The sequence below is a fragment of the Eptesicus fuscus genome, chromosome 19 (genome assembly GCF_027574615.1).
Source record: "Eptesicus fuscus isolate TK198812 chromosome 19, DD_ASM_mEF_20220401, whole genome shotgun sequence".
NCBI classification, from domain to species: domain Eukaryota; kingdom Metazoa; phylum Chordata; class Mammalia; order Chiroptera; family Vespertilionidae; genus Eptesicus; species Eptesicus fuscus.
In genome coordinates, this window is record NC_072491.1 from 307,916 (window position 1) to 318,170 (window position 10,255).

The following is a 10,255-nucleotide window of genomic DNA, read 5'->3' on the forward strand; positions in this document are numbered from 1 at the left end:
TCTCTGGAGCGATCGTCTACATGACCTGAGCGGGCGGGCCCTTGCCACCCTACTCTGGCCCTGGGCTGGGTGGTCCCCATGGTGCAGCCTCAGGACACTGCCCAGACCCTGTTGCCCGCCAGGTGGGAGGCAGCCGGGCGGGTTCCCACCTTGTCTTCAGGATCCGCTCTTGGGATGGAAGAGCCGGGGGCTGTGCCAGGCCAGGTATTCGGTTGGCAGCTGGGGCCCCACAGGGAGTGTCTGAGATGCCCAAGAACCTGCTCCACCCGTGTCGTCCTCTTCCTTGAGCCACAGAGGCATTGCCGGAAGGAGGATGGGGAGCATTGGGTGGGGAAACCCCTGGGGGCGCCAGCTGTCAGGTGGGCTGTGCCTCACTGCCCTGTGGCTGACCGTGCAGGAGCCAGACCCGCAAGGCAGAGCCACACTCCCTTCCCTTCAGCCAGAACCCTCTTCTCCCAGTGAAGGCTCTGCTGGGCAGACAAGCCATGCCCCCCAGTCCTGCAGCCCCACAGGCCCCTCCCTGCTCCTTTATTAATCCTGAGTGCACACAGGCCCTAGAGCAGGTGTGCTGGGGCCTCCTCACTGCCCCCCTGGGAGGAAGTGGCCACAGGCCAGTGTAGAGCCCGTCTTGTCCATCCATGGCCGTCTACATATATACCTGTATGTTTATTTCTGTGAAGGGGGGAGGGGGACTCATGTAAAAACCAAAATACACTTTGTGAAAGCCACAGTATTGGTCAGTGCGGCGTGGCTGTGAAGCCCCAGGCAGGCCATGGCATGTGGGGCTGCGCCTCCTGAACCCGTTAGGAGACAGTGGGGTCCTTGGCTTTGGGGGGCTCGGAGCCCGTCAGCAGGGAGATGGTGGGGTCGTCTGCATAGTCGTCCCCCTCTGAGAAGTAGGAGCCATCCCCAAGCTCGAAGAGCACAGGCAGGTCGCTGCTCCCCACGTCCATGGGGCCGGGGTCCCTCAGGAGCAGGGGCTGAGCTGTGTAGTGCACCAGCTGCTTTCCTGGGGGGGCGGAGAGGGGATGGCATGGTTAGGATGCTGGCGGGAGGGGACGGGAGGGGACGGGAGGCGGGCAGGTGGGCTTGCTCACCTGAGTCGGGGCTGCTATTCTCTGCCTCGAGAGGCCTGGGGGGCTCCTGGGGAGAAAGGAGCTCCTGGATCTGCTGGGGCAGGAGGGCATTGAGGGTTCCTGCTCCCCCACCCTCGTCACCTCCCCCCACCCCACCCCCACTCTACACACACTGGCCAGGCTGCTGTCCAGGTCTGGCAGGTTCATGTCTGGCACTGTCACCGAGGGGCTGAACAGCTGCGAGAGAGGAGGAGAGTCAGGCTGGGCCTGCGAGCAGGGTGGGCGGCGGGAGGTGGGCGGGGCGGGACTCACATCCAGCAGGGCACTGGTGTCCACACTGAAGCCGTGGCTGGTCAGCATGGTCTGCAGGTTGTCCAGGTTGGAGTCCATGGCATCCAAGTGCTCACTGAGCTCAGCCCTGGCCGGGTGAGGGGGCAGCTGAGGCATCGCCCCAGAGCCTTCCCCCTCAGCCACACCCCCTGCCAGAGGGCTCCCCCTCAGCCACACCCACCCTGCCTGGGGCCAGAGCAGCCATGTGTGAGGACAGGGCCTGGGTGCTTGGCAACTGGGGGGAAGAGTGACTGGGGCCACACGGGCTGGCCCGCCCCTGCAGGCCTCTGACAGCACGGGCCTGGGCCAGGAGGGTTCAGGCTCTGAGCAGGATGGGGCAGTGGTTCAGGCTTGAAGTCTTGCCTTTGCATGGAAGACAGTAGGGAGGGGAAGGCTGTGCTCAGTGTGAGGTGGGCCGGGCTTGCCCCGTGCGGGTGGGAAATACCCAGGTCTGGTGGCTGTGACCCAGAGCATCCGGGCCATGGGGCGCACCGAGGACACTGGGGAGTGGCCAGCCCGCCCTGAGAGAAAGCCAGTCTGCACAGTAGCAGGGACCCCGGCCAGACTAGTAGCCGAGCTCGCCTGGAAGGCCCCTCGCTGTCAGCCAGTGATTTGGGGCACAGGCTTGGGCCCTAGAGCCTGGGGGCCACACTCCCTGCAGGCGGCCTGGGATGCTGTTCACCAGGCTGGGCCGAGTGGTCCTCAGCTGGGGAGGGGCCCGAGCTCTGGAAGAGCCCTCCCCCCTCCCCAGTGGGGACAGCGCTAACCCTGGCTGGAATCGGCCATGCAGAGAGGAGGAGGGGTAGGGGAAGAGGCGGGCGACCCCAGACATCTGTGGAGTGCGAGCCAAACTGCAAGATAGAAAGACAAGAGCCCATTGCAGCCGGGCCCGGAGGGTGCGTGCCCCGCCCGCGCGCCTGGCTCTGGTGGCAGGGCCTCTGCTGGGCAGCAGGACCAGGTGACTGACAGCTGCAGCCAGGGTGGCCCAGAGAGCAGGTGCCACAGGCCACCATCCTCGACTCCTGAGTGACAAGGTGTGGGAGCCAGGCTGGTCTCCATCTCCCTCCCCAATACCAAACTCTGAGCTCAAGACCAAGTCTGCAGCCCTGTGCCCAGCCCTCCAGGACAGTCCTAGCCAGAAGCCCCCGGCACGTCCAGGGAGAGAGGCAGTGAGGGCAGCACTCACTTGTCCAGGCATGCGACGCTGAGGCACTTCTCGGGGGACGAGGAGGTGGGCGGGGTTGAGGGGGGCCGGCCCCCCGCATCTGGGAGGGGTGTGGCTGAGGCAGCTGGGGCAGGCTCACTCTCCCGCAGAATGGAGTCAATGAGGGCAGTTGGGGACAGGGGGGTGTCCACAATGGAGGACAAGCGCCCAGGACTCTCCTCCGGCGGGGGGCTCCGAGGAGGACTGGGCGGCTCCTCCTTGACGTGCACCAGGGGGCTGCTCGGCAGGGGCCTGCGGGTGGGGGCACAGGCGTCAGCAGGCACCTCCGGGGCCCCAGCCCTCTTCGGACCACTAGGGAGGTGGCGCGGTCCCCACCGCTCATCTATGCTCCTGCCGGGGGAGGCCAAGGGGCTGCTGGGAGCCAGCTCGGTGATGTCGGAGATGATGGGTCCGGTGCTGGAAACGGCCTCTGGGGAGTAGAGGCTGGAGCTGCTGTAGGCCGGGGACGGAGCCTGCCATCAAAGAGGGGACACATGTGGCTGTGCCCAGGCAGCACGGCCCCCACCGCCCGCTGCGCCCAGAGCTCACCGAGTAGGGACCGGAGCCGTGGAGGGGCTCCAGGGAGTACTGCCGGCTGTACTTGGGCAAGGAATGTGCTGAGCCACTGTCGTTCAGCATCAGGGGGCTGCGGGGAAGGGTGGGTTAGCTGCCTCCTGGCCCCGGTGGCACCCAGGACCCAGTGCTGAGACGGGCACCCACAGCGCCTCACATCTTTCTCTTCACCCCCAGGATCCGGTTCGACTGCACCAGCGAGATGAGGAACTGGATAAGCTGTGGGGGTGGGGGGAGGCGGCAGTTAGCCCAGCCGAGGAGGGGACCGCGGGCGCCCTGAAGGCCCGCCGTGTACCTTGTTGACGACTTTCTGCTGCTGGGCGTGCTTCTGCCGCAGGCTGGCCACCTCCCGCCACAGGGCCTCGTTTTCACTGCAACAGACCAGGGTGCAGTCAGCGGGCCGGGTCCCAGGAGCCCCAGACTGAAGGGCTCCAAAGACACCCCACCCCACCCAGGCAGGTGCAGGGTGCAGGGCTGTTGGTGACCACCTATCGCTAGCTTGTCTCTCCACTCCGGACGAGGATGGGCTGTGTGACAAGATCAGGGGCAGGCCAGACCTTGCTGCCACTACCCCCCTCCTTGCTCACCTGCACCTCAAGGGAGGGATGCTCAGTCAGGTGGGGGGTCAGCTGGAGGCTAAGGTCAGATGCAGGCGGAGTGTTGGCTGCACCCCAGAATCCTCCTGGGGGCTTCCTGAGGCCCCCCCCCCTTGACCTTTGCCCAGCCTGAGGACAGGAAGGCAGGCCAGAGGGACAGTGGCAGCCCAGCTCTCCAGGCTGCAGAGCAGCATATGGGGTTGACTGTTACCTTTCCAGGGCTCAGGGCCTGAGTGTAGCTCAGAGGTGGCCCAGGGAATGGGAAGAGCCAGCTGAGCCCACCCTCCCACCAGGTGAGCAGGGCTATGAGCGGGTTGCCCTCCGCTGGGCCAGCCCTGCCAACACCCCCTCCCCACCCCGCCCCTGCATGTCTTGACAGAGCGGCCCTCTTGGCCTCACCTACAGAGATGCCCGACTGAAGGCCACGCTCATCTGGCCCCAATGTGAAGAGTCAGAGCCCAGGAGCCACTTCCATGACACAGGTCACAAGGGCACCAGCACCTGCCCCCTGAGCAGCTGAGGTGCCCTGAGCCAAGGACAGCCACCCCGGCTGGGGTTCCTGAGGTCCCCAGGGCCCTTGCGGGCATGGGAGGAAACCCAAGCTGGCCTTTCTGAGGGTCTTGGTGGAGGGGGTAGCACAGGGCTGTTATGTGGTCACCAGACGTGAGCCAGGGGCAAGGGTTCCAGAAAGTACCTGCTCCTTGCTCCCCAGGCCTAAGGTGGGGATAGGCAGGAGAGGGGACGTCTGTGCTGAGTGATGCCAGGGACAGTGGGAGCCAGCAGGAGGGGCCTGGCCACCCTGGTCTGCGGGGAGGGCCAGGAGGGCTGGTGTGAGCGGGCGGAGAATGGGGCCAGTGCTCTGAGCCCAGCTCCACATGCTGCTGCAGGAGCGGTCAGACCCCACCTCCCGGGGAAGGAGGGTGGCCAAGCAGGCGCCTCGAGGTGTGCAAGCCCAAACCTAACTCTGTTTGGGGAGCAAAAGGCCCGAGAGCACCTACCACCCCCGCAGGCGGTGGGAAGTGCCCAGCACGTGGCCCAGCACCGCACGCTCCTCCGCCCACCTCCGCCCGCTCCCGTGGGACCTACTGCTTCATGGCCAGGAGCTTGGAGTCCATGCTCTCCTGCTTCCCCTTCATCAGCTGCACGTCGGTCAGCAGCTTGGTGACACTGTCCTGGTGAATCTTCATGTCCTCACTCTTCAGGGTGGACACCTAGGTCCCCACAGGAGGTTACTGTGACGGGCCCCGCAGAATCGGGGGGTCTGGACACGGGGAAAGGGCCAGGGGCTGCGGCCTTGAGAATGGCCTTCTCTGCAGCAGCCGGCGGGGCACAGGCAGGGGTCCGCGTGGACAGGAGGAGGGGCCATCGGAAGTGGGCTTGGAGCAGCCAGGCCAGGCCAGCAGGGCGCCGAGTGGACGCAGCTACCCCACCGTCGGGGGAGGGCAGAGGGCTGGGGACAGGGAGGCGGCTACTCACGCTGGTCACCTTCCTCTTGATGTTCTCGAGGAGCTGCTCCTGGCCGCGCAGGAAGCAGGGGTGCTGGAACTCGGTGTCGTCCCGCTCCGGCTTCACCAGGCCGCCCTGCTCGATGTGCACCACCTTCCGGAAGCCATCTGCACACGATGGGGCATGGCAGCTCTGCCTCGGACCGGGGACCAGACCCGCCCCCACCCCCCAGCACTGCCACCTCAGAGTGTCTGCCTGCAGTGGCTGGGCAGTCTGGCCTGAGACCCCGTGTCCCCACAAGACGTGGCCTCTGGACCTCAGGTTCAGGCTCATGAGGACGGTTCCCCCAGGGAAGAGGCCGCCTCCCCGAGCCCTGAGGTGTGCTGGCTCAGGCCACGCCCCTGAAGAAGGTGGGTGAAACCACAGGTGGGTCACCGCCGGCGCTCTCTGCCCCCCAGACCCGCGGCGGGCACTCACACATGTTGAGCTGCCGCACGAAGCTGGCCATGTTGTTGTGCTTGAAGTACTTGGGCAGCACCTCCTTGGCAAACTGGCCCTGGTCGTACACGTGGAAGCTGTTCCCGCTCTGAGGAGACACGCAGCGAGTCAGGCGCAGCGGGAGCCACTCGGCCAGAGAGGGGAGGGGCCTCATGGCAGTCAGGTGCCCCACCCAGGGGCCTGGAGCTTCCCCAGGGCCGAGGTCCCATCCGGGAAGCACTGCGGCACTGCAGGCCCATTCTTCAGGGGACCCACTTTCGCTTCTACAAGCAAATGCACTGAGAGGAGCCGAGACCCCACCTTCCGGCAGCCAATACACGGGCCCTGATTCAGTTATTGCAGGAAAGCTGTGCTCAGAAACGCAACTCCACCTTCCTCTGGGCTCTGAGAGGAGAAACAGGTTGTACAAACCGCTACACTACCCGCTTCTTCCATGTCTTTCCACGAGGTGTGTGTGGGGCAGGCCCTGTGCCGGGCAGGGTGGCACGCGACCGTGAACGTAGTGGCACAGGGAGCGGGCTCCCCTGTGGGGAAGAGGGTTAAAGAGGTGGGAAAGCCCGATGATCCCTGCAGTGTTAGTCTAGGACTGGAGCACTTTTTTTTTTTTAAATTTCCGAGAGAGAGGAAGGGGGAGAGGCGGAGGGAGGGAGGGGGGAAATATCGATGTGAGAGAGAAACACTGATATTGGTTGCCTCCTGTACACACCCCAACTGGAGACAGAACCTGCAGCCTGGGTGTGCCCTGAGTGGGAACTGAACTGGCAACCTTTCAGGGCATGGCACAGCACTCCACCCCACCAACTTAGCCACATTGGCCACAGCTAGAGCTTCCTTTGTTAAAGCCTTCAGGACAATTTCCAGAGACTAAGTTATTTAAATAAGCTTTGCTGTCTTTGTTTGATTTAACTCCCAGCTCTCCCAGTATAAAAAGCTTTTTCTCTAGGGATGTCTAATTTTCTTTTTTTGTTAATCCTCACCCAAGGATTTTTTCCCATTGATCTTTAGAGAGAATAGAAGGGAGAGAGGGAGAGGGGGGCAGGGAGAGAGAGAGAGAGAGAGAAACATGTGCTGAGAGACATACAGACTGGCTGCCTCCTGTACTCGCCCAGACGGGGTGGGGGTCGAACCTGCGACCTTAGTGTACAGGCGGACACTCTAACCACTGAGCAAAAACTGGCCTGCACGGGATGTCTGGGTTTCACATCTTGTGGCTGCCTAAGACAGTGGACAGCCCTAGCTCGTTTGGCTCAGTGGATGGAGCATCGGCCTACAGACTGAAGGGTCCCAGGTTCGATTCTGGTCAGGGGTGCAGGCCCGGGGTTGCGGGCTCGGTCCCCAGTGGGGGCGTGCGGGAGGCAGCCAATCAATGTTTCTATCTCTTTCTCTCCCTTCCTCTCTGAAACCAATAAAAATATATTAAAAAACAAACTCCAAGAAGGGTAAATGCAAAGAAATCCACACCTGGACACTCATGTCAAACTGCAGAAAGCAAGAGATCAAGAGAACCAGGAAGCAGCAGGAGAGGAGACTCCTCACGCACAGCAATCCTTAAGACCAAAGCTGGTTTCCACCACAACCTCGGAGGGCAGAAGGCACTGGGTCATATTAAAGGTGCCGAGGCACCCTCACTCCAGGGAGCACGCCCTGCCCTGCCCTTCCCTTCTCCCTCTCCTTCCCCCACACGCATGTGCCCCTAACCTCTAAGGGACCCCACGACACTGGCACCCAGGGGAGCAATGGGCAGCGGCGGCCGGTCCCAGGCCAACCCTCTGAACCTGTCTCCAAGGCTCCCTTTAGTCCGACGTCCCAGTGGGACGGAGCAGCCCAGCCTGGGTGCTGGGTGGCTTTCTGCAGGCCCTCGGCCGCACTGTCCTGGGTGGGCGTGTGCTGTGGTCGGTAAGACTGACCGTGGAAAAGGAAGGAGCGAGTTCCCCTCTGGGATGGCAGTGTGAGCAGACCACCGAGCCACATCCAAGTACAGCCAGCAGGGCGCACTGCCGGATGCCGCACTAGGAGGGGCACAGCCAAGGCGATGGAGACGACTCCCCTCAGGTCCCAGCCAAGGCCGACTGCCTCTCAGGAGGGAGCAGGCACAGCAGCTCACCCGACCCAGCTCCAAGGTGACGAGGCGAAATGCCTGGTGATTGCAACCAAGAGCCTGGGGTCCCCTTCTTCATGTGCTCCATCCATGGGATGGAGGCTCTAACGCAGGCACGGCCGGCTGAGAGTACTGGGACCTAACTGCAGGGACTGCTCTGCTCCAGACTCTCAGCCAAAGACCGGCCCCTCGAGTGACCCTCTGACCACTGGTGGCTCTGACACAGGCCACCTGGATGGACCCGGCCTTGGGACCTCCTGTCACCAGGACTTCTCCCAGCCCCACCCAACTGTGAGGGTCATTCCTGCTCCCAGCAAGAAGAGAACAGCACTGACCAGGCTGGGACAGGTGAGGCTGAGAGACACCAGGGCCAAACTGTAAGCAGGGCCTCCAAGTCCAGGAGGAGGCCCTTTTACTCCAAGTGAGACGTGCCTCCTGAAACTGTCCGAGGGCTTCCCGGCCTCACTGGCCATGATCCTAGGCCACACAGACCAGGTCAGGCGTGCAGGCTCCAGCTGCTCCTCACCCCATGGAGAACTTGCCAACCGGGCTCAGGCCGCTGTGGCCACTGTGAGTGGCGGCTGCCACCGGTCTGATCCTATCGGACTTTTCTTTTCCAAGGCTTTGCCCAGAACACAGACTGCCGGTCCTGGGAGTATGCCAGCAGGGCTCCCCTCACACCTCACAATCTTTTCTTTTTAAAAATACATTTTTATTAATTTCAGAGAGGAAGGGAGAGGGAGAGAGAAACATCAATATTGAGAGAGAATCACGGATCGGCTGCCTCCTGCACACCCCACACTGGGGATCCAACCTGCAACCCGGACACGTGCCCTGACAGGGAAATCGAACCGTGACATCCTGGTTCATAGGTGGACACTCAACCACTGAGCCACGCTGGCCAGGCCGCCTCACAATCTTTAAGCACAAACAGCAAGCAGATTAAGGGGCAGGGCAGATCATCCTAGTAGAATTAAGCTCTGATGTCCCTCCCAGACTGGGTGAGGGTGTTCTCTGAGAGTTCAGGGCAGGAACAGGAGGAGGAAGGCCCAAGAAAGGAAGACAGAAACAGGGGGCCATTTCCTTTGGTCGGTCAAGTTCAAGGTCTAGAACAAGGGAAGGGTGGTAAGGGGGCCCGCCTGTGGGGACGCACCCTGACCATCTCTGGGACTTGTGCAGCCCATGAAGGCTCTGGGGAATGGGGAACACCCACCCGCAGGACCACATCCCTGGGACCAACAGAAAATGTCTCCAACGGGACTTCTAGCCTCTTTATTCCAAACACTCTTCCCGCAGAGCGAGCTTCAGCCACCAGACAACCCAAGGGCGAGAGAGCCTGGCTCGCGGGAGATACTTGCAGCCCAGCCTTCCCCTCCTCTCCTTGCAGCTCAGGAGCAGGAGCGGGAAGTGCTTAATGGCCCTCAGCGGGTAGGGCGCTCGGAGGCACCCAGAGCCTCTCTGCACCCGGACGGGCCCGTTTAGAGGCCGCACAGTCGCCGGCCCTGGCCCTCTCGGGAGGCGGCGTCGCAGCCAGGAGGCGAATGAACAGCAGGCTCTCGTCTCCAACTGCAGACACAGCCTCTGGTTTACCCCGCGGCCGGAGCGGGCGGGTCCAGCAGGCTCAGACCACGCATGTAAACAAGGCCGCTGCCAGGCAACTGGGCGCGGGGACGGGGATCAAGACGCCCCCTCGAGGAATGAAAAACAAAGCTCATCTTGGAAACCCAGCTGTGCTACCTGGACGCGGTGTGGAGGTCAACCTGAGCTTTCCGACCTTTTCCTTCCCGTTTTCGCACTAGAGCAACGCCCTCGGGCTCGTGAGCTAAGTCCTGGTGCTTTACGAACAGCTGCCGACCACACAACCGGTAACTCGTTTGGGAAGAGAGAGGCCACCTGGACGCAACTTTCACTAGCGGAACTGGGCGCCCGTCAGAGCACACACGCACCCCCGCAGCTGTCCGACAGTGAGCAGCCCAGGAAGGAGAGGCCCGCCCTCCTCCCCGCCCCGCCCCAGGGGAACTTGGCGCGGACCGGAGCCGGCGCCAGGCCTCGGACGCTCTTTCTCCCTTGGGCCCTCCGTCCCCACACCGAGCGGCCGAGGCGGGGGCCTGCCCCGGCCTCCCGGGGACGCGCCCGCCCTCACCGGGCTCCAGCAGATAAGCGCGTCGGTGGCCGGGTCGCTCACGAGGGTCCACAGCTTGGTCAGGAAGGCCGGGACGTTGCTGGGCCCCGCAGCGCCGGGGCCCACGGGCAAATCCATGGCGGGGAGAGGCGGAAGTAGCGACCGCAAAGAGAGGCCGAGGCCGGGCTAGCGCCGCCGCCGCGTCTGTAGGCCGGGCCGCGCTGCCGTCGCCGCTCGCTGCGCAGACACGGCCCACAGGCCTAGCATGGCCGCCGCCATCTTGCGACTGGCGCCCCCACGCCGGCGCCGCCT

General features: G+C 63.4%; 1 protein-coding gene across 5 annotated transcripts; it reads right to left on the reverse strand.

Annotated features, from left to right (window-relative positions):
* Positions 1-645: 645 nt before the first annotated feature.
* On the reverse strand, positions 646-10,223 carry HSF1 (heat shock transcription factor 1). 5 transcript variants are annotated; one of them, XM_054708712.1, is made up of 14 exons: positions 9,965-10,223; positions 5,703-5,811; positions 5,256-5,392; positions 4,866-4,990; positions 3,479-3,554; positions 3,341-3,372; positions 3,160-3,256; positions 2,947-3,083; positions 2,593-2,862; positions 2,174-2,257; positions 1,389-1,494; positions 1,248-1,313; positions 1,098-1,167; positions 646-1,009 (listed from the first exon to the last, which is right to left on the reverse strand). In XM_054708712.1, exons 1-14 carry the CDS (start codon positions 10,079-10,081, stop codon positions 804-806), a joined length of 1,632 nt encoding a protein of 543 aa, XP_054564687.1. In that variant the 5' UTR covers positions 10,082-10,223; the 3' UTR covers positions 646-803. The 5 variants fall into 5 exon arrangements, with proteins under 5 accessions (XP_054564687.1, XP_027992430.2, XP_027992431.2 ...); XM_028136629.2 differs by having other exon boundaries at positions 1,389-1,482; positions 3,341-3,402; XM_028136630.2 differs by having other exon boundaries at positions 1,098-1,143; positions 3,341-3,402.
* Between the last annotated feature and the right edge of the window lie 32 nt (positions 10,224-10,255).